This window comes from Centroberyx affinis, unplaced genomic scaffold (assembly GCF_046629955.1).
Source record: "Centroberyx affinis isolate AG114_WGS23_722 - 3 ecotype Tasmania unplaced genomic scaffold, CSIRO-AGI_Caff_v1 ptg002237l_1, whole genome shotgun sequence".
Lineage (NCBI taxonomy): Eukaryota > Metazoa > Chordata > Actinopteri > Beryciformes > Berycidae > Centroberyx > Centroberyx affinis.
In genome coordinates this window covers 203,197-230,717 of record NW_027280533.1, presented here as the reverse complement: position 1 = coordinate 230,717, position 27,521 = coordinate 203,197, and the positions used below count along the sequence as shown (strand labels likewise).

The 27,521-nt window shown below is 43.7% G+C and overlaps 1 protein-coding gene across 1 annotated transcript; it reads left to right on the top strand.

Moving 5' to 3' along the window:
- The first annotated feature begins 141 nt into the window (after window positions 1-141).
- Window positions 142-27,405, top strand: LOC139655341 (phosphoinositide 3-kinase regulatory subunit 6). The gene is made up of 21 exons (XM_071532724.1): window positions 142-190; window positions 10,992-11,076; window positions 12,088-12,192; window positions 12,791-12,882; window positions 13,019-13,087; window positions 13,738-13,870; window positions 14,579-14,648; window positions 15,469-15,667; window positions 16,476-16,623; window positions 17,393-17,479; window positions 18,943-19,177; window positions 19,285-19,566; window positions 20,583-20,682; window positions 21,041-21,163; window positions 22,110-22,217; window positions 22,405-22,507; window positions 22,730-22,791; window positions 23,005-23,095; window positions 23,357-23,415; window positions 23,570-23,676; window positions 24,838-27,405. Exons 2-21 carry the CDS (start codon window positions 11,019-11,021, stop codon window positions 24,992-24,994), a joined length of 2,388 nt encoding a protein of 795 aa, XP_071388825.1. The 5' UTR covers window positions 142-190; window positions 10,992-11,018; the 3' UTR covers window positions 24,995-27,405.
- The last annotated feature ends 116 nt before the right edge of the window (window positions 27,406-27,521 follow it).

The following is a 27,521-nucleotide window of genomic DNA, read 5'->3' as shown; positions in this document are numbered from 1 at the left end:
GTTTATACAGATAAACACTATGATTGGTTAACGCCTGTCATCAAGTCATCTGAGGCACGCCATTGGTTGATTGAAGCTGTGGGCGTGGTCAGACTGTACTAGACTCAACTGTCAAGACAGGCGCTGACAAAACATGTTTCTCTGAAAGCAATGGGACAGTAATGGAGTTTTATGCACAACTTTATTGCAGGTAAGTTCCACCTTAACGCAAGAATAAGTGACTGAAATTATGTTTACAACTCCTACTTTATTGTTTAATGTCTGTCGTTACTTACTCGGAGAAGTTAATGTAGCTAGTTGACTTTAGCCAATATTGTAACTTGTATTCGAGCACAACAGATTTTTACGACTGTACATTTAATTCCGCGTAACATAAACTAACTCTGGATATTTTCTATTGACTGTCTTGGGTTAAAATTGTCTAATACAAACCATTCTTCCCTTTTTAGTAAGAGGAGATTCCTGTTGATATTTAGACGAGTTTCTTTGCTCTTCTCTGTGTTGTCTTGATGATGCTTATGTTTTGCATTGATTAGGAGCCTTATCTGAACTTGTGTGGCACTGTACGCCACTTCACCATGCACATCAGATAGGTCAAACGCTGCCTCTCGGCTGAATGCCTTCCTCGGCTGCCGGTTCGATACAGAGATAGCTGTGCGGTACTTTACTTTCTCTTTTGAAGAAGCTTCTCCAATTTTTTTGAATGAGCTCTTTTGCGTGTAACGGAGGAGGCTATAAAAAGCTCCCCGCCCGGCAGCCGTGCTTGTGGAAACGCAGCGTGCTCCGCGAGACGGGAAGAGCCAGGGGACGGACGGCGGTTTATTTTTTCCTCCTGAGATAATAACAAGGGTTTGATAACAGTGGCTGATCTGATTGAAGCCCCGGCTCTCTGTTGTGTCTCGGTGGAGTCTAAAAGCACAGCTGTATTTCCTGACACTTCCTTATTTTAGATTAGCGCTTCCTGGTACCACTTGGGGGTTTAGGGGGATGCAGAGTGTCACGCGCGCTTGTGTGCGTGTGTGCGCGCGTGCGTGCTTGTTACCAAATTCACCATGAGTCAGACCCATTAGAACACATTGCTGCTCTTGTCATAGGTGACACTCTAGAGATAAGCAGGTAACCTATTATATCTAATGTAGTATAGTATAGTATAGTATAGTATAGTATGAGAGTCATTGCACTGAGCAATAAGGCACTTAGTTCTTGTAGACCTCCACGGTTGAACAAGTAAACATCTCATCTCATCTCATTAATGCAGACAATTGGGCCAGTCAGGAACAAGATGTATCATTCCTCCAAGTTTCATCAAAATCAGACCAGTGGTGTAGCAGTTATGGCATTAGACCATAATTGGAAATTTTGACCTTTTATTATACTGTCCACTTTAGGCTAATTTGTGTAATTTGCAAGTATAGCTGGATTTGTGTAGCAAGTTTCATGGCAATCGGATTTACAGTGTAGGAGGTAAAGGTTGCCCTTTTGTCATAGATAAATGCCAGAACACAGTGCGAAAATTCATCATCCTTCAAGTTAAGTCCAAATCACAGGAGTCGTGCCTGAGATATTACGCTTTAGTTTAAATCTTTGACCTTTAACTATAGTGTCCTCAACAGGCCTATCAGTTTTAAACGCTGGAACACAGAGCCAAAATGCATCATCCCTTCAAGTTTTGTCAAAATCAGACCAGGAGTCTGAGATATAACGTGAGATTTGATGTTTGACAGACAGACAGACGGACGGATGGACACAGCCTGATCCATAGTCCCCCACCCCCCTCGTTTCATCGCATGGGGGACAGCAGCATGAGCATCTGTGACCTTTCTATACAAAGCCCTCACAGTCTTCTAAAAGCAGCATTTGTACTCGTTTGGGATGGGTAACCCAAAGGCGTCTAGACACAGAGATTATTTTTGTTCCATTGTAAATCAACAGATTAAAGATCAAAGATGGGGTTTGTGGGAAAAGCCCAGCCCAGATGAGGCCGGTGGTGTCATGGGGTCAGAGCTACATCACACTCGGGTGCTATAATGGCGCATCGGGCCCCTGTATGGAATGCTGACAGTGGAAAAGCAGCTTGGCAAAGATGAGCGGAGGCTCTAAAATGTAATCCAGCGTAGTGCTTTTGTTAGTTGGCGGTCGCTATGTGAAAACTGTTTCCCTTCCCAACCTGAAAGGGCACTCTGGCAGATATTCTGCGTTGAATTTGTCTTTAATTTTGATGCCGGACCGCTAACTGATCGGCTGATGATTAGGTCACACACAAATGGATGGAGTTGTTTCACTCATGGGTTTAGAGGGGGAGAGCGGCCCTAAGTCCTGTCAGACAAACTCCACCATGGGTTGATACAAAACTGGTCCGTCTCAGCCGAGGCTTTGAGCACCTCAGCTCAGCCAGATGCCGTGATTCATTCAAGCTATCGTTCATCAGTCACTTGATGTGATTCCTTATAAGCAAAGTGGATTGTGTTTACATATCACAGTGGGACACACACCACATAAGGTGAAGGTTTACATGGCATTCGATACCGAACTGTATTTCTGTAATGGGACAAGCTAATAGCATAAACTGATTTTTAGAAAGTCTGTTAGTTTGTGATCTTAGCAAAAAGTCAAAACTCTTTGTTCCTGACGCCAACACTGGAACCAGAGTTATTTTCCAGAGCTGCAGTGATTCACTGAACAAGGAAGCAGAAAGAAAGAAAGAAAGAGAAATACATGTGGACTAGATTTGTCACTTTGGACAGCTGCTGTGCTCCAGAGTGCCGGGCCCGGGTGTCAGCCCACTGAGCCGTTTATTCCCACAAAACTTGACCTGCCATTTCAAATGAAAACCTTGCCTAAACTTGTCACATAACATCCTTAATCCCCACGTACGGCGCTGCAGCTTCCAAGACGCAGACAGCCGCAGACGCTCCTAAATCGCACTCAAGACAAGACGCCACCCTTTTGTTTGCCTTGTGAGGAATATAAAAAAACGAATGGCAGCACTTTGGCGTAGTCGTGTGCCTGGGCTCCTGGGGAAGCTGTCTCCACTGTGGCTGAGACTAGCTCTTGCCAAGTGTTTGTGTGTTTGTGTGTGTATTCGAGTGTGTAGCTGGTACCGTCATGTCTATGTGACGCACTTGGTACATCCTGTGCTTGTAGCAGTTGGATCACTTTACACCCGATGACCTCCGGTGAGTGTTTACTATGTTACTGCGATGCATCATTATGCCCACAGTAGCTAAATATGGTCTGCTGTGTGGTGAGACTGACGTTCCACAAGAATCCCCACATTGGCTCCACACACTTTTTTTCTTCAGCTGGTCTGGAAACAATGTTTGTTTTTCCACACACGTCAGCTGCAGAATATCCCTGCATAATTTGGTCAGAGAATGTCTCAGACATACGACGCCCTTCGCTATACTTTTAGTATAGCGAAGGGCGTAGTATAGAGTGATAATTATGTAATCTGTTCCGAGCAAAAATGACATAGCATATTTGAAATGGCTTGAATATCAGGAAAAATTTGAGATGCAATGCACTTCATTTAACACATAGAGGTATGTAATGTGATGTACCGTGATGCTCTATTGATCCCTGTGGGAAGTTCTCTTTCCCGCCTCCACAGGGAGGTCAGAGGTCATGGTCAGCTGCAGATACAGCTATATCTCGCTCCAGGATGCCTCAGTAGGGCGGATGCTTGCCAACACAGGGGCTTGAACCCATGTCCTCTGGTTAAAGAACAGTCTCTCTAACCACAAGGCCAACCAGCCACACCAAATTCTTGAAAAGCATGAGAGGAAATCTGCAAATAGAATTATGGTAAAACAAATGAAGCACAGGCTGCAGTTGAAACAACTGGAAACCCACAGCTTCATTCCGCAAGTCGTCTTTACAACCTGGTAAGGCATTGTAAGCATACATCACAACTAAAATATGTAGTATGCATATTGGCTGGCAACTTAACCCTAACAAAAGTGACGTTATTCATCGCTGCTTCATTACTGTTTGAGTGAAAAAAGAAATCAGTCAATGTTCCCCACACCTCTCTGGTTATCCACAGGCCCTCTGCCCGAGGCCACGGCTGTATCTATGGCAACAGCTCTTTCTTTGTCCGGAACTGTTTTCATCCTCGATAAGAATGGATTAGGAAGTATTTCATGCATAAAGAATGAATCTAATCACTATTTCAAAACACTCAGTGTAATCTCTGCAACAAGGGGTCATATGTGCAGGATATCAGTGAAAAGCTGATGAAATGAGAAGCAGAGAATCTGATGTAAGCAGGCTGTTGAAGTGTTTTGATACAATCACTGTTTAATCAGAGGTATCGTCCATGGAAGAGTGGTTTGCAGTGGTTTGTGGGTTGCAGTACAGTTACCTTGTCTACCAAATTGCACTGTATGCGTTTGTCTGTGTATGTCTGTGTCTACAGTACAGTGTGTGTGTGTGTGTGTGTGTGTGTGTTTGAAGGCATTAGTGTGCAGAACTCCCTGACTGACGTGTGTTTCCTAATCCAGCCTAGAGGCCACATCCTCAGCTGACCCCTCCCAGACCAGCTGACCCTATTCACACCATCAGAGACCCCCCAGGAGAGCTGTGCCTTCCTCCTGCTTCATACCTCACACACACACGCACACACACACAAATAGAGTTAGTACACTGTATACGCACCAACAGACTACCGCTTCCTATCTCACCGTTAATCTCACACATATGCACATGTATGCACTCACACACACACCACATGGAGTACATGCACACATACATACACACACACTCCTCCTCGGGAAACCCCTGTATTTTCTATCTCCATCTCTTCCTTTCCCTCTTCCTCCTGCCTGATGGATTTAGCACATGACCGCCTGGCAGCATAAATCTCCCCCTGTCATTCCTATTGTGTCCAGTCAGTCCGGTGATTGGTTGTTGCGTTTACACTGCCTGCTGAAATCAGGCTTCTCACTTTTGTGACATAGACCTGTTCATTTCTGTCTAAACAACAACTGCAATTAAAAAGGAAAATCTTTTCTGTCTGTTTTTAAAATGAGATTTCATGTCTCTTCCTATCTTGGCTGCATGAAATGATCAGATGTGAATCAGATTTGAGGCATCAGTGTGAATGAAGATTTAAGGGCCTGAGGAGGAAGTAATCCCTGTACAGCCAGGTACAAGGCAGAGCCCGCGTAATACACACACACACACACACACACACACACACACACACACACACACAGGCTCGCTCACACGCACACGTTCCCCGGTCCTAGAGGACTTCCTCATATTGTCCAGTAAGTTGATGCAGGAAATCACTTTGATTGATATTCCCCTTTGCTCACACCGTATTAGAAAGGTGTCTGTTTTAGGAGTTTCTTTGTGTGTTTCTGCATGTGTGTGTGTGAATGTATGTGCATGCATGTGTGTGTACATGTGTGTCTCCGGCACAGCAGTGAGTTGTATCATGCTATGTCTGTCGGCTATACGGCGAGACATTGCGTCGTCTGACCGTCTCTCGGCCTGTCTCAGACGAGACAGACCGAGAAGAAAGGAAAGCAGCAAACAGGCTGCTCTTTCTCTCTCTCCCCACTTGCGCACAGTGTGCTTTTTGTTATCAGTGTTGCTTGAGAAAGAATCAAACTTGAGGAACCTAGTGACAGTGCTTTGACGTTCAACTCAGACACTGTCGCAACACAGAGAAGTTCCTTTCGAGGGAAGGGAGTGTGTTGCCACTGTTGCACTGGTTTTTCAGGTATTGCTTTACAGCCATAGAATCGACAGGCTCTGAAGGTGCTTTCCTCCCCACTATGTCCCACTATGTCCAGGCCTGCATGCGAGAGACAGCCATCTGTCTACATCACATGCTGTCCCAAAGTGGGGATTTCCACTCACCAGCAAATACACACACACACACACACACACACACACAAACACACACAACCCAGAAGCCCCCCTCCAGCACCTACACACTTTTTCTCTGTGAGTGCACTTCCACACATCGCTGCCGGGTCCTTCCTGTTTTCAGCGGGGTCTGCAGCGTGCCTGAGCGGAAATGAGCGCTCTTGTTTTCTCTCGGCCGCATTGTTTGAGACTCGGCTTGACCAAGCGGCGGTGTGCGCACGGCGGCCCGTGCCCCTGTAGGGAAGGTGTGGATGGACGTCCACGGTGGCCGAAACTTAGACCAGGAACTGATTCACTTTTGCTGTAAATAGTAACCAGCCGTAGAGGAAGTTTGTTGCTGCCTCGTTTCGTTGGCATGCGACCTTGGCACCTGCAGCAGCATTCCAGCCAGCACTCCCTTTACTAGCACTGCCCCGGCTAGTTTGACTGTGCTTTACTGGCAAAAGAAACACTGAATAGCCAGCAATTACTGGTGCATATTAATATCATTGGGCTTGTGTGGAAGGCAACAAAGACCAATGGATACATTTGTGAGGATGGGACGATATGCTTATCTCAGGATACAATTTGATGCACAATATGGGGTTTACGATTCCATACAAACGATGTAATAAACGATGTAATAAATAAAAGTTCAATGACAACATAGTATGACTGTGCAGAATTATGTTTATTTCTGAGCCACAAATCTTTCTAGCGATGGCATTGGCTTGTTACAATGTAAACAACAATTTAAAAATGTCATTACAAAGTGCAAATGATATGATTTGGATGGAGAGCTTGTGAAATTGTGATAGGCAAGCCGTCTCATTAGTGATTACTACAGCAGAATAAAATGTAGGTGATATACGATACGTATTGTCGCTTTTTTGTGTTGCAATATATTGAATTTCGATATATTATCCCATCCCTATTGAGTGCCGATGGTGCCGATGTTGTTACAGTAGACTTCCCTGCATCGTTTTCAGTCAGCGATTTTTTCTGCGGTGATTCCCAAATTCTTTGGGATTTTACAGAGCATACCTGACCACGCCTGTGTGCTTTATGTAAGTGATGGGAGATGACACTGCTGAGAAATCATAATGAGCACTTTTACTGTAAGCAGTTGTGATTTACTGCTGGAGAGTCCCAATACTGGAAAGAGAGCTTAAAGGATTGAGCCTGATTGGTGGCCTGCGGAGCTGTGATGCCTCCAAGATTATCTGACTTCCTTGTTAACATGCTCCACCCCTCCTTCTGTGTATCACTTTATTAGTGAGTCTAATAGTTGCCAGCTATTGTGCAACTTTCCCCATGTACAGTGTTTTTAACAGTTTAAGCTCAAATCCTTTTCCACTTCCTGGTGTGTGTGCAGAGAGCCTTAGTGAATTGGAGATTAGATTCATCCTTTGTTCAAGAAATACATGGACATTTAGGGCCCCACACGTGTGTGGTCCATCATGGGGCCACATAATTCTAATATTTGATAAATCTGTTATCAAATATGGCCAAAATATTTGCTTGGGGTACATACGCATCTAATAGTAACATTAGGTACCTGCAGTGTATATTTTACTTTTCCACAAATAAGTCATTTAGAAAAATGTAGAAGACAATGCTGTACTCATTTTGATATAGCTACATACAGCATTGATATGACTGTTTTTGAGAATGTGCTTGAGGATGAGCGTATAGATCTACTGTTCCAGTGAAATCATACAGGAAAGCAAGGTCTCCAGTTATCAAGAAAATAAATTCAATACGGAATGTAATAATGAACAGGCATAGAAAGTAGGCCTTAATATTGTTGCTGAATGATACTGATGAAACTGAATTACATTTAGGTTACCCAGGGTTGAGCTTTATACACACACATCCAAGCACACAGGCTTACAGTTAACTAGCTCACATTGCATGATCACACTGTGCTTCACAAGACAGTTGTATGACAATTATATCCCTCTGAATAAGCTTGAAATAGTTGTATATACCTGGTTAAACCCTTTCACACCACCACTTCCACTTACCTGAGTCATTGCTTAGTTATGAAAGGGGCTAAAGTTTCATACCAAGCATGAAGTCAGCATAAGCTTTGTTATGTGACAGTTGCTGTAAGCAAGGAAATTTGTCAGCTGCGAGTGTGTAATTTTTAGTGTCACAGGGCCACATATTTCTTGTTTAGGGCCACCAAAACCCTGGGGCCAGCCCTGCTGTGTGGACCTTTGAACAAGAACCTCAGATAAAACCACTTGTAGTTGTGTGTTAAAGTGCAGTCATTTCACTTTTCAAAATAACTCAATTCAAAAAGCTACACTGACGCCTCATCCACACAATTACCATATTTGCCATCTCCCTGTCAATCCGGTTAATTTGTTTTGACAGGCCTCCCTCTCTGCATCATACTTTCTGCCGGGTGTAGTTTTTCCAAGTCAGCGGCTTGGAAGTGTGACAGTTGTGAATAATGCTCTGTGTCTATTTTAGGCTTTTCATTGGACTCTCTCCCTCTCTCCCTCTCTGTCTCTCTGTCTAAATATAGAGGGTTGTCTGCCCACTCATTCTGACAGGCAGGAAGTTGTGTGTGTGTGTGTCAGCTCCTACACTGCTCTATACATACTGTTGGTGAGATAAAGATTGACAGGACCTTTGCAAGGCTGTGTCTGTGTGGGCGAGTGTGTTGGTGTGTGCACACGTGAATGTGTGTGTCTTTGTATTTGCATGCATGCATGTGTACGTGCATTCTTCGAGGTGACTGTGTGTGTGTGTGTGTGTGTGTGTGTGTGTGTGTGCGTGTGTGTGTGTGTGTGCGTGTGTGTGTGTGTGTGGGAGAGAGAAAGAGAGGAAGAGAAATAGACTCGCTCATGAGAAAGCATGTGCATTATAATAAGTAACAGAAAGAGAGACATAGAGAGACAGAGAGAGAGAAAGGGAGAGAGACAGAGAGAGAGAGACAGAGAGAAAGGGAGAGAGACATAGAGGGCGAGTGCATTGAAGGCAACAGGAAACCTGTGGTCAAACAGGCAGCATTCAGCTGCTGAGGCAGCACTGTTAACTTGCTGTTTTTGATAGTGTTGCTTTTCTTAGAGGGATCAAGGCTAAATCCATCACACTAAATCCTTTCATTGTACGCACACTGCCTCTGGAATGACCCCAGCGCAGAGTGTGTGTTCTGTGTGTGTGTGTGTGCGTGTGTGTGAAACAGAGAGAGAGAGGGAGAGTGAGGGTCGAGAGAAAGGGAGGAAAAGAAAAAGAACGAGGGCATAAAGGAGAGCAAAACAACAAGAGTATAAAGTGAGAGAAACACAGAAACCTGTAGTGACTCAGGAGTCCAGAAAAGGAAGCAAACGGAAGCATTCAGCCTTGACCGACACAGTGAGGCAGCTGAACATGGCTCAGACAGGTTATGACTCTGTCGCCCTCTCTAACACCTGTACACACACACACTCTCTCCCCCCCCCTCACTTTCCTCTCTCACCACCTACTCATTTAACGCCGCTCACACACACACACACACACACACACACACACAGAACGGCATGCTGTGGGAGCCTGCCGCTACTTCACTCATTACCTCGTCACGCACACATGGGAAATACACTCAACAGTGACTCGCTCTCCTCACTCGTTCGCTACACACACTCTCTCTCTCTCTCTCTCTTGCTCTCTCTCTCTGTGTCTCTCAGTCTTCAGTTGCAGTGCACTGAGTATAGCATGTGGATGTAAAAGACCAGCAGAACTATTTGGTTCCTTCCTGGACAAGAGAGGGTAAGACAGTTTAGGTAATGTTATCTCTGGTTTACACCTGCTATAAGCTTTGACTGGTAACTGTTACTGATGGGCATTTACTGGACTAGATGGTTCGGTATTGCTTGGACTTCTTGTTGTGCTACAGATGAGGTTCAGAGATGCAGACTGAATGTTATTTTTGTAAGCGTCTTCATGTCTTCATGGTATGCTGTGGCTAAGAAGTTGGAAAGGTCTTGATTAACCGGTTCCAAAAAACCCAACCATTTGGCCTCAGCCTGTTTGGAAATATTTTATTTGTTTCTCTGAAGCCTTCAGCCTCTGAAGACTGTAGCTCTGCGCTTTATAATATGGTAAGACGCACTGTATAAATTAACTGTTTGATCTGTTGTTTCTTTCATAGCACATTGTATGTTCTGCTTGATAAGCTGTAGTCTCTTATAGTCCAGGAGAGGTTGCATAAGGATCATTTATTATAAGTATGATGGTGTAGAGATGAGAGGCATCTATCACACTTTTTTCTAAGTGGTAAAGTCAATGTACTAAACTGCATTTCCTGTGGCAATTTCAAAGTGATCTCATTGTGGTTTTGAAGGTCACATATTTCATATATGTTGGATATATTTGTGTTTTCAAGGAGGATCTGAAACTAACCAGCGGTTGTTGCATGCCACGGGAATGACTTTTGTGTAGGTAGAGATGGCCAGTTTTCACAATGAATTTGTCTCAAGCCACTCCTCACTCCGAGTCATTTTGGTTTTTGTCATGGAGGTGCGAGAGATGACTCATCTACACTTAAAACACTAACTGTGTGGGACATGGGATGAAGGCAGTGGATTGAGAGAGAAGTTGAAGTAGGTTGAGGTTATTTATAAGAAACTGTTTTTTACCACCGTTGGCAAAGGTTGGTGTGGGACCACTGCACCTTCTGCCACCTGTTATTATTTGTCTGCGTTATAGTGTGTGTGTGTGTGTGTGTGTGTGTGAGCGCTGACAGGTGTGTAGGTGGGTAGACCCTGGTATCTAAGTTTCCATTTAATCCCCCAGCAGTAATTACATACGTATCAGAGACTATTTTACTTCTTATCCTAACATCAGACAGACATAGAGATAGAGATCCACAGTAACATTATTGTCTGCTGCCATGTGCACACAGACACAAACCGCAGCGTCCATCTGCCTCTCTACTTTTGCACTGAGTTGTCAGCAGGCAAACACAGAAAGTAAGACTGACACTAAGAGTGATATCCATCTCCACCATTAATCATCTATCTGCATTTACTGTCCCATCATATGATAGGTAGAGGGGGAGACAGTCCGCCCACCTAGTGTTTGGCCTCTGCTGTGATTAAGTGTCATAACACCTGCTGTCCTTTTCCTCCTCCTGTCTATAGGCGTTAGTCCCGCCATGCATGTGAGACATGACCAACAAGGCCCCCTGGGATAGCTCGAGCAGTCTGCGCAGCATGGAGCCCACAGGTGCATACACACACACACACACACACACACACACACACAGACACAGACACTTAGATACACAGACGCTGTACTCATGCACGCAACTATATATATTGAAATGGATGAAGTGTCTCTTTCTTGGACACACGCTTAACACACACAGGCACAAGCACACACACACACACACACATACACACACACACACATACACACACACACACAGCAACATAACCAGTCATTTGTTACCTGACTTCTGGTCTCAAAATGAATTCATAAATCATCTATGTAGTCAACGGCTTATATTTAGACTTTGGGTTGGTTGCCTGAATTGCATTTACATTATTCTATCAAATAAGTGTATTGCATTAAGTCAAATCAGTAGATTTGATACTATGTATAACGTTTAGCAAAACCTTGTCATGTTCATGATAGCCTTTTACCAGACCCAATTGGCTGAGACTTGATGCATGAAGAGAAGACTTGAGACTTGACTTGACTTGGGTTCTGGTGACTTGGGACTTGACTCTGACTTGTACTTTGATGACTTGAAAAGGTTTCTAAAGTCTTGACTGGAGATCTTGTGTTTGTGTAAATGACTTAGATTGAAAGTGATGAGATTTGTTCCAGCAGACGACTGAATTTAAATTCTGTTTTCTGATTTCGTATGGAATGATTGAATTTATTGAAGTTGAAACTGATTATAGAAATCAAACCCATGATGCTCTTACCAAGTTTTTATCCTATTAAAGCCACATTGCATTGAAAAGTCCTAGATATTTAGTTTTCTTTAAGATATTAAATTGATACCGGACTCGTGATTTGTTCTGACTTGACTTGCTGTTCTACATTTAGACTTGAGACTTGAGATTAATGACATGGACTTGACTTGGACTTGACTTGGTAATCTACATTTAGACTTGGGACTTGACTTGAGACTTGTGCCTCAAGACTTGAGCCGGACTTGGGACTCGAGCAAAGTTTACTTGGTCACACCAATGCCTTTAACACCCAACCTGTGAACCCTGTTCTCAGCCGGCTGCGCCCCCGTGGTGCCGGAGCCGGAGCTCTACCGCAGCGTCCAGGCTGTGCTGCCCAAAGAACAGGACAGCCAGCAGCCCACCGCCTGCCACAACAAAGGTGCAATACTTCATACATTTAATTACTTACTAATGGTACAAAACATCTTCATATAGTGTAGAAATATGTGGATCCTTCCAATGAAGACCAGTATAACTCATTTAAGTTTTCAGATGATGTTTTCAAAACTCTTTATCTTTGGACTGCAGGTTTGAGTGTTGCGACACTCATAGTTAAAGGCAGTAGAGGCGGGGTACTCTCAGATGATGTACAGCACTCACACCCAAAATGGTTTAATATGACTAAACATGAGCAAAGTACCATGACTATTTTTAAAACCTCCTCTGCTGAAGACTCCCATTTATTTTTGTTTATTCTGCAGCTGAAACTGTCTCCTAAACATTTCCACCCAGAATAGATATTTCACAGGTCAGCCTAAACCTCACAGTGACACTGACATCATACAGTGGAATACTGTGCCGTGTCAGCAGTTTGAGGGCTGTTCAACTGTTAGTCATCAACCATATTTTGGATTGGCACTGTGATGGAGAAAAGTGTGACAGTCTGAGTCAGCGTGTTTTATGTTTAGTTCTGTGGAAATGTTGAAATGAGTGTATTAATGGTGTGTGTGTGTGTGTGTGTGTGTGTGTGTGTTTAGGCATGCTGAGATGGACACTTCATAAGAAGGTTCAGAACAACCCTGCCAACAGCTTAGCTCTGGTGCGGGTGGTGATCAAGGAGCTGGAGAAGGTACTTTATCAATGCCATGGTTTCATCATGCTTGAATCCATAAACCCCATTTAGTTTAGTGTATAACTGCAAAAATGTATAGTCATCAATCTGATCATTACCATGAGTCCTGACATAGTGTGTGCTTTCCCTGCAGGCTGAGCGACTGGACTGTCGCAAATACATCATCCCTCTGCTCCACACACTTATGTATGCCGTCATACAGGTATGTTGTCCACTTTCCTAAATTGAAGAGCAGGACCCAAATTGGGCTGTGTTTAGTGTTTGCCCTGTCTTTAGTGGGGCACCACAGCATAGAAGACGCAATATGTTCCAATGAGCCTGGGTTCTTTCCAGGGCAAAGCTAAGCAAAGCTCAATTTGGCTATAAAGTTTAAGAACCTCTCATTCTGCCAAAACAGCTCTGCAGTCTGTTTATTTGTCTTGGAAAAACTACCTCAAGGTTGCTTTTGCTATTCTTTTGTCCATTGGAATGCATGCATGTAGGAATTTGTAAATCACTTATAGATATATATATCCAGTGCTATAATAGAATGGTCAAAGCATTTAATGGTTTGAGTTTATGTATTGTCATTGCCGTCAGTGGCACAGACAGGACGAGTGCTTTAAGTATTTTATATGCCAGGAACACGCCAAAACAAGGAAGTGGACACCTGAGGCACCTAACCATGCCAGGGAATGTTTTTTACTTACCATATTTTTTCCTCATATTTGGCAAACAATAATGGTATCATCATGTCTGCATCAGTCACCGATGGCGACAAAGGATTAATGGTATTTAGTGGTTAGGTCTTGAGGACGCCGATATGTGACTGACTGTACCCTATGTGTGTGTGCGTGTTTGCTGATATTCCAGACAGCCTACATTCCAGATGAGCTGTACAAGCGGGTTTACGACTTCTGTAAGCGACTCCTGACTTTCCCCCATCCCTACTGCACCGTCGGCCTCAGCTACACCAGACAGATGAAGACTGAGCGCTCCAATCCAGGTATCATTCAAGCCCACGCCGCAGTCTGGATTCAAAACGAGAGGCAGTCGGGCCTTTGCCGTCAGGGAGCGACGTGCCCGAGGAGCTTAGGCTGCTAAATCGGTCCCATCTTTAAAAACGCTCACATTTATAGACTTGCTTTTGTGTAATTATATTTCACGTCCGTTTCATGCTTTGCTTTTATAGTTCTTAACTTTCTTTCATCGATTCATTTGCTGCTTTTTATGATACACATGGATGATTACCTTAATCATTTTACAGTCTGCTGACAGAGTCAACATAGCTACTGCATCATCATAACATAACAGCAAATAGAAAATAGATATCTAGATTTGGTTCAGCCACTATCTCAACACACATGATTATCATGGGAGTTTAGAAGCAGGAGATGAGTGAGTTCTTTTTCTCGCTCTCTACGCATATCGTCTCTTTGATTAAAAGTGGTGATAATGATATTGATTCCTTGTCATGATGGTGCAGTGATGTACTGTAATGCACCGCAATGATGAATCCCCACATCTCAGCCAAAACATTACTCACCCATGATCACATAGTGTTGACATTTGCATCATCACCCATGACTAACTGTTATGATTCCTTTGAGCTTCCTTCTCACCTGTCCATGTAAGTGTATTCAATTGACCGTAAATGCATGCTGAGCAACCTGTATGAGGAAGTACTGTTGTTTAATGCCAGTGTGATCCACAGGGTTGATGTATCAGAGGATGGTCGTAGCAGAGCAGAGCCTGAAAAATGAGCACTACCCCTTTCAGGAGAGGTGAGTCAGCTAATAAATATACCTGTTTGTGTGTTCCACAGAAGCGTGGGGGTACTGAAGATTTTATTTACTTCAGTTTATTTCCTCATACTCCTTCATGTAGTCACAGGGGAAGGCTTCGGCAAACCACTGGAACCTGAAGCTGTAGGCCCGGCTTGCTGGCTCACCTTCATAGATTATCACACCGTCCCCACCAGCAGTCATATGGGCTGGGAGTTCACTCTGTCATTACACATATATTTTGTGATTTGTATATTTGAAATAATGAAAATAGTGTTAATTGAAATATTTGTGATATTGTTAATTTGTAATATTAGTGAATAGTTAATGTGTGCTATAGTCATTATAGAACATAGAAGATAGAACAATAGATTTTCCTATAGTTTCTTATATATATAATACATTCTATTTAGTTGAAATGCTCCTTTACGTCACTGACATTAGACTCAGTTGGAGTGAGAAAGTCCATGGAGCAACACAGTTTTTGGACCGAGACAAGTGATTGCCAATCGATGAAACTTGTTAGTCTGTTTTCACTAAATGTTCTAGATGAAGTCTCAAGATTTACTCATGTCAGACTCGATGCTTGTTGTATGAACTCAGTAGTTGCATCTTGAAACACTAAAGGAGTGCCAGCATTCTTCACAAACCTGTTGTAACCTTGCTCTAACTTAAGTGCAACTAGGCCATTCTCATTGTATCAACCACACCAACTCAATTTAGCTTGCATCATCTCGCCTTCCTTTGGTTCAACATTGATATAGAAGAGAGCCGATAGCCGATCCAGCTTCAGTCGAGCGTCTCATTTGAATTCCCCCAGGATTCTTGTGTTTGCCGACCCGGAGGTCTTCTCTGGTTCCTTGGAAGAGGTGCTGCTGGCTGACATCGAGGCGTCGGGATCCGGGTCAGGGGCGTTCCTCACTCCTTTGGATCACATGCGCAGCGTGCTCCAGCACTCCGTCCAGGCCGCTCTGGGAGAAGAGCGTTGCCACGGCCCTAAACTGGCTCAGGCCCTGAAGGTCGGTGGAGTTGGTTTTCCTCTCCTTTTTAATCTACTCAAGTCTATTTTCTTCTCGAAGCAGCAGTTTATATCTATACTGTTTAGTTGCACTGACTTCTTTTTTCCTCTTCATTTCTCTCTCGTTCTTTGGATTCTCTTCTACCTCTGTACTCTATTCTACCTCATTCTGTTCTGTTCTATTCTATTCTATTACTTGCGGTGTGTGGTCTCATGGTCGCTATATCTGTTGGTGTGACTGCTCTTTTGCTGTCTGTGTGCGTTGTCACTGTTTCACTTTCATCAGTTGCTTCAGGTTTGCTTGATCTCTTTTGTCACCTGACAAACCTTTCGACCATTCTCACCATTTTGTCTGTTCTATTTTGAGCAAGTCTGAGCAGTCCCTATATTTAATTATTAACTTTATCTTTCTAAAATGTGAGTTTACTGTTTACATTGATGTGAACATCCTCCCATCCACTTAATCCTTATACATGCAACACTGTCTGACCCAAAATGGGTCATGGGCTTGTTTTGTAGTGCATGATGAAAGCAATATTAATAGAATATGTTGGGTTTTGGGTGAGATTGCAGTACATTTGTCAAGTTTGTCATGTGAAACATCCTCAATGAAGACTGTGTTCCCTGAGCTATAGCTGCCTGGTGGAAGCGTCTCCTGGCACTGGTCCTAAAGTAACACCTCCACAGGACACACACACACACACACGACTGACCCTTCACCTCTTTGCTATTAATACGTCGTCTCTGTGTGTGTTTATCTTCCTGTGTGTATGTGTGTGCACGCGCCTTTGCATGTGTGTGTGTGACAGGACATGGGTCAAGACGTGGAACCGTACTTTCAGGAAGTTTTGGCGACTCTGGAGCAGAGTGTGGAGGAGGGCGGCAGGGGGGAGGGGGGCCCGCTGAGGAGCCGCCTTGAGCAGCTGTACAGGGAGATCCTCAGCGCCACGCACTCAGGTAGGACCTGCAACAGAGCCTTCTGAAAGGGAAAGGTTGAGTAAAACCACAGAGGCCGGAGCCAAAGTACCTCAGTTCCAAGTTCAAACTAGCCATACTAGCCTATGACCTTCAAAGATCATGAATGCCATGGTCATGAATGAATGGAAAAAAGAAGTCAGTGCCATTCATTCATTTTTCGTAGTTCCTTCTTTGCCATTCAGGTTTGACTTTTAGCTAATTTGCACTCTGAAAAACTGGTTTGCTTTGGCTCCGCCCACTGAGGTTTAACTCATCCAGTGAGATTATTTCCAGAACAGCTCACCTCTGAAAATGTTTAAAACTGAAACTCCAATCTGCTACAGAACACTGAGGTAGAACTTCCTTTTTAGGCATTTCGTGTATACTGTTAGAATGGCTTACAGTGAGTTCAGTGTGTGGCTCAAGGACACGTGGCTGCTGTTGGGATCAAACATGTGACCTTGCTCCTTACTACCGGCTTCCTCCATGACCAAATCAGTCGAGTCAGTTGTCCCGTATTTTTCCGGATATCTATTTCATGACATCCACTCCATGACGACCCTGCTATTATCATAACAGCTATCCATCCGATGGACGCACTCCCCCTTCATCCCAGCTGGGAAGCTGAAGGGATGGACAGGAGTATTCAGAGAGAGGAAGTGAGGGGGGGGTTTGTTTTGAGTGTCATTGTGACAGTTTTGGTCTCTTCCTCTCTCTCTCTCTTTCTTCCTTTGTGTGTGTGTGTGTGTGTGTGTATATGTGTGTGCAGACCCATTGTCCTCTGGATCACTGTGCGACAGCCCTCTTCCCAACCCAGAGATGAGCTTCCACCTGTGGACGGAGGATCAGGATATCTGTGAGTGGCTCGGGACAGTGTGGGGGGTCTAGTGACAGTCTAGAGGAGATAATCAACCAAACTGAAATAGGCTGAACTGAACTGAAATAAACTGAACTGAAAGCCAATTGAGTTGAGTCAAGTTGAGTTGAACTGAAATGTGAAACCTGAATTAAAGGAAAAATCCACCCTAAAACACTTTAACACTGTTAAAAGAGATTTCCACTGCAGCTACAATGGAGTTTGATAGCAGAAAATATTTCAGCGATCTAAAACATCAACAGTAAACAGAATCAAAGAGCAAGAGCTTCTTTCTAGACTCACCATTTTGCACCGTTTAACAATCATACAGGGAGAAATACACCATAGAAGAGGCAGAGAGACCAATTTCTCCACAAACAGTAGTCTCAATAGACCAGAATGCAATGCAGCCACAAGACATGTTGGGTTTTGAGAAAAGCATAGACACACCTCAATGTTCACAAACTAGTTGGCTAGCTATAATATTATAATTATATAATATATTATTATATAATATTTATAAGCCTGTTTGACCACCTTTGATTAACGGAGACAAGTTCTTGCCCGTTCTCTGTCTGAACTCATTCATAGGAAACATAGGAAACAGGAAATCAAAGTAGACAAGGGAAGGTTGAGGGCAAGTACCTGCAAGGGTAAAAGTATCCGAGGCAGGATTTGACCTTTAAGTTGAACTGTCTCTGACCTGGGCTTACTGAGTGAACCAAACTGATTTAAACTGAACAGATTCAAGTTAAATCATGGGAACTGTAAAATAGGCTGCTAGAGTGTGATTGAGTCATGTGTACATTATGAGTCTTCTTAACCTCAGGACAGCTGGTGGTGTCACAGTAGAAAGTGTAAATATTCAATGTTTGCTATAGTCAATGAAACCCCTGATAGCTTGATGGCCCATGTGATTTACCACTAAAAAACATATGCTCTGTCCTGTCAGGGGCATTAGCATCGTATAAAGCACAAGGTCTGGCCCTTGCACTGCTGCGTTCAGCACTAAGCGAGCATTGAATCCTGAGGGATCACAAGGCAGGAGCCGGCCCGATGTGTGCTATCCAGCCTGGTGCGATGGTGAATAGATTCTACAGACGGAGGCACAGGAGAAGTCATACTTGGTACTTCGTGCTTCCTTCCCTTCTGCTGAACTGCAGTTCTGTCACAGGGGAAGAGCGGGCCTAATGCGCGCCCTGCAGCTGCATAACAAAACGGTTACAGATAGGAGAAAACATTTCTGATTGGGCAGAAGTTTGCCTGTGTGTGTGCTCCAAGTCCATATGAAGTGATTTGATGTGAACCGTTTCCAATGAATAAACACAGAGAGAGCTATGGAGACAATTGTAGAAAGGACTAGTAGTAGTGTGTAATGGCCTCTGGGTCGGTTTCTGCTGTCTTGCTCCATGTGAGCGTCGACTCCTGACTTGCATGTAAACGATGCCTGATGTTCTCCACAGGGAGAGAGCTGGCCAGGTGCGTCCGCTCCAGCTCCATGTTGGAGCAGTTCTCCGTCACCCAGGACCAGGACGACTTTGAGCTGCCCGACGACCTGACGCCGTCCGACATGCCGCGCCTCTCGGTCCTGTCCAACGACAGCGGCATCGAGAGGGACCTGCCCCCCGGCGTCGACCCGTCCCTGACCTCGTCCCTGGACTCCTCCAGCATGGGCTCATCAGGGGACCAGAGCAAGAAGTAAGTCTAGTGCCTGAGTGTGAGTCAATGAGTGCGCACAGGTGTTTTTGCATCACTTCTTTTGCTCATGAACAAGCTTGCGCTTGTGAACCTCCTCCCTCTCACAGTGAGCAGGAGTCGGTGAAGCTGACTCGGCGCGGCGGCATCAAGATGAGGCCGTCGGTGAAGGACAGCATGGCGATGATGCAGGACACCCTGGAGGAGCAGGGGAGCCTGGGAGGGGCAGGGGGAAGAGGAGGGGCAAGAGGGGCGACTCTGCAGAGGCGGGCGGGGCTCAGCGGGATGCAGACCCCCTTCCCCAAGCAGCAGAGAAACTTCACGGCCAGGATAGTCGCCATGGGGGACGACAGGGTGCTGGGACGCCTGGCCAAGGCTTTCTACTTCCTCAGGTGAGAGACCGGCATCATAGTCAAAAAACGTCTGCCAGTGGAGATGTGTTATTGTCCTGCCACCCTGGTACATGGTATGCAGGACATTGTCGTCATGGTGGCATCTATCTGTCTGTCTGCATGTCTGTGTGTAATCACATTCTTGTGAACACAACAAGTGAAGAACAATACACACAGGTTCCTCCTATAGAGCAGATGAGTGCCTTGCTGCATAACTCATATTAATACCACCCATGTGTTATGTGAAAACCAGTATGTTGACGTAGAAATATGCTACTTAATGCATAAATTAGCTTAATTAACGATACAATTAGCATAAGTGGTTATGTTTAATATATCACAGTGATTATGGCGGGACATTAGGCATCTCAAGTACCTCTTGTTTAAGGAAATTATTCCAACTTTAACAAGGCATCTGGGTCTGTGAGGCTGGTGCCTTAAATGCATAGTGGAAATAGTTTTTCGTCACAGTTATATGAAGCACGATGGATGGAAGTACATTGAAAATGTATTTCCTCATATATGAGGAATAAAGACGTCATTTAAATACTGAAGTGGTTACATTAAATCACTCTATTTTAAGGTCTGTAAACGCATTATGTAATAACACCGCATTATGTAATAACTCGACAAAATGTAATACATTTTCACTTCATTATGTAATAACACCTCTATTTTGTAATAACCACCACAATATGTAATAATTTATTACAAAATGCGGGGAAATGTATTACATATTGCGTTCAAGCTGTGTATTACAAAATGCGGCAGATTATTACAAAATGCGGGTGTTATTACATAATGAAGTGAGCATTTATTACATTTTGTCGTGTTATTACATAATGCGTTGTCCTTTGATGTCTAGTTTAGAAAGCTGAACTGTAAACAGTTCCTCTATTGCACAAATTGTTTGCGAAACACAAGACCTCGCTGCAGGGATTTTCACACCACGTAAACAAGCGTGGATGGCTACACACACTTCGGGCTTCTCATGAATCTTTGGTTTGCCTTTGCAGGAAAAGGGAAGCGCGGCGGCTTTTTCTGACAATGAAAGTCAACCTCCAGTTTTACTACATCCCTGTTAGTGCGGATCCAGCACCCATCTCCCCTGTCAAGGTAAGACCGCTTCCCCTTATCAGTGCACCATCAGGTTATCACTCTGTGTAAAAGTCAACACTCTTGACTTTGACACAGAGTGATAACCTGCTGGTGTGCTGATAAGGGGAAGCACACCATCAGGTTATCACTCTGTGTAAAAGTCAACACTCTTGACAACAGATGAATGACTTCAGTCGTGACAGAAGCTCAGCTCATACTTTGGTCGTTGCGTGTTAAATCGTTTAGCCTCATATTGGCAGGAGGGTAGGACAAAACCAAAACCCTCAGCCTTGTCTGGTTTCCTCTCAGTGATGTGCTGTTGACTTGCCACACATGACGTATTTTCGGTTCCACTTTTATGTTCCTTTTCTTCTAGGAAAACATCCCCCCATCCAAGGAAAATCCCTGCTCTCTCGGTTCCTACCTGTCCATGGTGGACCCGTGGTACGACTGTAACATCAAGAGCTTGGGCTCCATGATTCCCAAACTAGCTAAAATGGTACGATGCCGCTTCAAAACAAATATAAAAGAAACTGCATTTTCACAGCAGGCATAGTAACCAGATATGTCTCATCGAGAAAGAAAAATGCTTCACACACCTTGGATACTGGATTCTTTTAGTTTGAATACCTAGTTTCACATCACATGGTGGGATGCGATGTGCTGTGTTGTAGTTTATTTCCTCTGTATGACTTAAAAACAAAAAAAATCTGATTACCACATCCCAGTCTGTTTCTTTTAGAATTCTTGACTACAGTGCTTTGCATAAGTTGAAACACAGGAAGTTGCATAACAGTTCTTTGTGTGTGAGGGAAATAAATAAGCCTCTGTTGATTTCGTTGAAACCACAACAGCAGCGAGCATGTTCATCAATACTCAGTACTAGGACGTCTTGAGTATCACAAGCACCTAGCCTAAGGGAAGAGGGGGGGGGGGGATATGCAGAAGAACATCTATTAAATAAATGCGGTGGAAAATAATAATTTGTGAAAGGTTATAATAGTTTCTGAGAAGTTGAAAAAAAAAAGATTTTCCTGTTCACCGGTAGAATAATATTGTCTTGCCTTAGTTTGGGGGGATTCTATTATTCTGTATTAAATATCTTAAATCTGCAAATTACCAAACAAAAAATGGAGGGTAACACTTTATGTGGATAGTTGCTACTCGGGTTATAAAAGTAGATGTTAACCAAAAGGTCACTTGCCTATTTGCTGCATCACTACAGACTATGAAACCTGAACCTAAAGATTAACCCTAACCCAGACACTGAATATCTATAGACTACTTTTCACATAACTGTATCCCCTGAAACTCATTAGAACTTTTAGTGACACATTATACTCACTTGATACGACCCAAATAGTGTGACCAAATAGAGTTGGTGGCTACAACAAAGTGCAGGCAGGCAGTTTCACTTCACATGACTGTTTCATCTTCTTCTACAGCAGCAGGCGAACCCGCGGAGGCAAAAGGAGCCCTTCCTGTCTGATGTCATTTCCTACTATGTCCGCACTGGACGGCAGCCGGTCTACTTCACCATCTACTTTGTGAAGGTGATACAATGCTTTCTCGATGTCGATTTTTGCTCTCTCTGGGGTACAAGTGCGGTATATTCCAGGTTGCAGCTTCTGCCGAGCTAGACAGCATCATACTAAAATGTTTTGATACAAAAAGACGGTCCTGGATGGTAATTTGTGGAAAATATTTTGTTCTTCATAAACTGGTTTTGTTTTCCACCAGATCACCTTCTCCAGCATGACTAAGGAGCCAGCGGAGGAGGTCTTCCTTACCCACCTGGAGATGGAGTTTCCTGAGTTCAAACAGATCTCGGCTTCAATCAGAGGTGTGTCTGTGTGTATGTGTGTGTGTGTGTGTGTGTGTGTGTCCACGTGCAAATGCAAATATACACAGCTATGTGCACCCGATTCTATTTTCATATCTACGCTATCTGCACTTTATCAATGTTAGCTTATGTGTGATTTTGTGTGTATGCTGGTGTGCGTGTGTGTGTGTGTGCGTGTGCGTGCACCCAGTTTAACAGCATGCCTGTGTATCATGCCAACAGAAAAACAGAAGAAGAACTCAGGGGAGGTATGCGGAGCTGTTGTCTCTATGAACTACAAAAAGGTGAGTTGAGTCCAATCATTTTCTGATTAGATTGCTGGCATGAGGGTGTGATGGAGGTTTACAAAGTTCAAATGGGTTTTTCCAGTAATGCCTGTTGCCTGTGAATTTCCATTTCCAGATCATGTGATACTTTTGTGTGACTGTGTAACCTTTGACACTTTGTTTGCGTGTGTGTGTGTGTGTGTGTGTGTGTGTGTGTGTGTGTCCCTCCAGGTGACATTAAGTGGTCGAGATGTTGACAAGGGGCTCTCAGTCAGGACGTCAGGCGCTCACATCAGTGCGATTCCCTCCAATGAAACAGAAGGTTCAGTATTTTCCGTAACACCCTCAGTACTCCTTACTTGCAGTCAAAAGCGACAAGACTGAGTCAGCGAGCTTGAGGTTAACAACAACAAAAGAAAAACTTTTGCTTCAGCTCGCTGTCCCACTTCTTGCGATTTTGACTGTGTGTTTATCTTTTATCTTCCTTCTTCTGTATCTGCTTGATCTGTACTTATCTGCCTGATGTTATCTCCATGTTTATTTTCTATCTCATCATAAACCTTCTTCTCCTCTTTCCCCATAGATCTGAACTGCTTGACACTGACCTTGAATGAATCTCAAACAAAAACTAAAAACAATACGGTGAGTTTAGACGGTTTTTCTCCAACTGTTGAATGCCCAGCTGCCACTAGTGAACCATCATAACAAAGATTGTCTATGGGCAACGAGCTTTTAGAAATGATTTGTCATACGATCTATACAAAAATAAGTAACCTTTTTACATTCAAATTCTCAGGAGCCAAAGATTCGGACCTGCAGCATTAAGATTCGCACGCTGGAGAGGAGATCTTTCACTGTCACACTGGACAAAGATGCCCGCAGGACCTTCAGAGATGTTCAGAGGTGAGATAGACGAGCCTCAGCTGTATTGTAGGTGTAACTAATGTTGAAGCTATCTAGTAAAGGTTATGAGAGGGTTTGGTATTTCAGTGGTTAGAGAGATGGAGCTGCTTAACAGCAGCTGTTCTATTTTAGACTTCTGGTGAAGTTCAACCTTGTTGACATAACCTAGTTTTTGCTTGCGAGGGGTAAGCAGGCATACAGGGGGTGTAAGCAGGCATACAGGGGGTGTAAGCAGGCATACAGGGGGTGTAAGCATCATGGAGGACTGATTGCAGTCTTGTCCCATGTTGAGTGATTTGGCCAACTCTTGTAATAATGTTTTCCACTATCATGTCTAAACAACTGCAAACATCTAAAGCTGCCATGCACAAGCCAAATCGACTTTTCTGTGACATATTGTGGAAAGATTCAGGCCCAGATTCACTAAAGGTTTATGCAGAGAGGCGCGCGCCCAGTCATCACTAAAATGACCAAATCAGAATGCCATGCTATTCACTAACTGTGTGCATCGGGTGGAAAGCGTGCCTAACAGCGCTGGTCAAAAAATAAAGCCTCTTTCCGCCTATCATGGTCATGCATATGTAAATTATATGTAAATATAAGTATTTTGCCCATTTGTAGGCAAGGCCATGGAAATTGAGATTCCGCTCAATTTTCTAACACCTCACAGCACCAACTCCCCCAAATTGTTGCAGCGAATATAAGATCCTTTGAAATGTGCTGTGAAGACTTTGTGCAAACAGTTTGGCCATTCAGACCGGCTGCTATCAAGACGCCAGTGTCGTCATCAGCGAGTCGGGCAGCAAGGGAGAGGGCTTCCATCCTGCAATCTCAGAACAGATCAGAGTGCGCTCCAATTATGAAGGGGCTTTAGGGCACAAGGGTGCCAGCTTTGGTGGATTAGTCTTAAAAGCTGAACCATGCTATTTGCGCTTGCAATTGGCAATGAAGTTTGCTTACACAGTGCTCTTTTTGAGGGCTTGTTTGTACCACAACATAAATTTCTTAGTGAATAAAACGAAAAATCTGCGTTCTTAGTCCAAGAAACTGAGGCCCTAAAACATGCGGACATTGCCCTTCTAATACGATCTTAGTGAATCTGGACCTTGGTTTCTGTACAACTTAAACTGATGCCTCTGCTTTAAACATTTCTGTTTGTAGCATAGAGATCTCCCCGTGCCTTGATCCCGGCTACTGCGTCCAGAAAACCATGAGGTCCAAATTCAGCTTGGGAGACGACAAAGACGCCGGACTCAGCAAATACATGAACAAAGGACTTCCTCTGCCAATCAACACATTCGCTGGCATCATCAACTGACCACAGCTCAGCCTGATGGAGTGATCCTGTACAGAGACTTGAGGATAAAGACCATCCATAGTGTGTATTGATCACCACGGTGGAGGTGGTTAATGCTTCTGTGATAGCAGAGGTCCAGCCTGACACATGAAAAGCCAAAATATCACCTTTGGGTCATAAGGATGCTGCTCTGGTTTCTAAGTGACAATGTTTGGACCTCAAACTGGAGTTGGATGGCTTCTGTTGACATTTGCACTCTCAGCAGTGGCTGGATAGCAGGTATGGAGAAACAGCTACAAGCCAATTGTAACTCAAGAACTTTAAGGTCAAATGCAATATATGATGGGCAAGGATACCAAGGAGCAATATGCCTCTGACATTGGAGAGACTGGCAGTAAATAGACAACCAAATTACCCCCACCAAGGGTGTGACTTTAAGCATGTGACATCATCATACAAACTTGTTTTGACAGGAAATCCGGCCGTTGATTGCCACTGTTTTATGATCACAGACCCAGATAACAAAGCAATAGCCTGGGTCCCTGTCTGTACTGTTTGTGGCCCAGAATTTGTTTTGTCATATATGATATTGATATGTGTTGGCTGAGCAGAAAGAGGATTAGGCCTTGTTCACATGAGCATTTGTGATACGTCAAAAAACTGACAGTATCCCATGTATTTCAATCAGACCTTTGCATTGACGGATGACATGGATTGACAGAGTGCAGTGCGTGAAAATATCGCAACCGAGTCCATCAAAAGAGTTGAACTTTTGACAGACTGCTTCAAAGTGTTTGGAGACACACGCCAGCAACAACACAACCTAGATGATCCTAACACACACTTGTCTGTGAATTTGACAGATGGCAGATGTCCCATGTAAACACCGCCTTAGGTAAAGCAAATTTGAAGGGTTGGCTGGTTTAAAGTGCCACTCTCCATTGACACACTACCTGTTGCTCAGTATCCGAGGACTGCATCCCTCTCTCACACACACACAAATGCAGCCATACAAACACACTTGGCCAGAGAACAGTTGATCAGCCATCTAGACATGCAGATTGATTGATAAAAGATTGGTACGATGAGAGCTCACAGTATGCCTTCTTTGTTCTCTGCTGTCTTTGTCTTGGCTTTGTATCAAATTAGTTATTTCTTTACCAAGTCACATAATATGAACTCCTATAGAGGTGCATATTGTTGAGCGTAAAGCCTCGGCTTCAGTGTTTGGAAATGTTTTAGAAAGAACCACACTATCTTCAAAGTTGAAGCTAGAGCAGAGTGCAATGAGAGGAATTACTACAGAATGGACAGTCTCTATTCTAACACGACTACCGTGTCTTCTCATACAGACAGTTAGATCATGCACAGACCTAGCGAAGTAGCCGACCATTAGAGTACTGACTGCTGACTTTGTCTTTGGAGCTGCAATCTTCTAACCAGAGGTGCAGGCCCCTTTGTTGCATGCCTCATCCCATGCATGAAGAAGGGCTAAACTTAGAGGCACTTGAAACTGAAACTTGGGCTTTGTCATTTGAGTGCACTCGCCTGTAAGTCTTAAATGTCGTCGATCGACTCTGAGGTGTTAAAATCCCCCCCCACATCCCCTGTTAGGCTGATTTATAGTAAATCATGAGACAGAGGGGCCTGGTTTTGGTAAGTACTGCACCAAGAGGAGTATTCACTAAACCTGACTCAAGATTGGTGGTCACTTTCTGTCCTCACTATACTATGTTAGCCAATATAGAACCCCCCCGACCCCCACCCACCCTTCCCTGCATCTATTTGCACTAAAACTGCAGGATTATTTAGCAGCAGTGCAGCAGCTGTGCACAGAGCATGTAATATGAAGTGACTTTTATGACTACATCTGTAATTATGCCATTACTGTACATGTTATTTGTAAATATGGAAAGATTCATGACACGCTGTAATCATGTCTTATGAGATAGAGGGCTGATGAAGATTTGATTCTCTGTTGATTCAATGCTCGTGAAAATTGAGTAATGCCTTGCTTTTTAATCGATGGGTCACAACCCAAAATGGTTTGTGAGCCTTTTTTCTGATGGGTCCCTGCAAAACAACTGTAGGAAAATGCTTTAATGCATTTAATGCTATATTTCTTATTTTGCTCCCAGGCAGAAAAAGCTCATGAACCTCGGGAGCTGGAAGTGATGCATCACTGTAAAGACACTTGTGTTCGTGTGTGTGCGTGTCTGCGTGCGTGTGTGTGTGTGTGTGTGTGTGAGTGAGTATGTGCTGTTAGGTGTGAATCATGACTTTTGGAATTGATGATATATTTTGCACACTATTTTCATCTAATGTCATGCATAAAGAAGGAATCTATTGTAATTAAAGATCTAATTGTGTAAATAGATGATTTTGTTTTGTAATACAGTATGTATATTTTGTATTAAATGTGGCAAAACCTGCTTGAATCTCAGCACTTTTTCTGAATTGATTCTAACTGATCTCTGAACTGGGAGGGGATTTGCATTGTTCTGCTTGTTTCGAGATACTGTATGGAGTCAACTGCATCACACTGTAT

Excerpts from the sequence above, each read along its gene's own strand:
- LOC139655341 (XM_071532724.1), top strand. The coding sequence starts at position 11,019 with ATGACCAACAAGGCCCCCTGGGATAGCTCGAGCAGTCTGCGCAGCATG. Across the intron at positions 15,668-16,475 it reads AACTGGCTCAGGCCCTGAAG|GACATGGGTCAAGACGTGGA; the intron begins GTCGGTGGAGTT and ends TGTGTGTGACAG. Across the intron at positions 22,792-23,004 it reads TCTCTATGAACTACAAAAAG|GTGACATTAAGTGGTCGAGA; the intron begins GTGAGTTGAGTC and ends GTGTCCCTCCAG.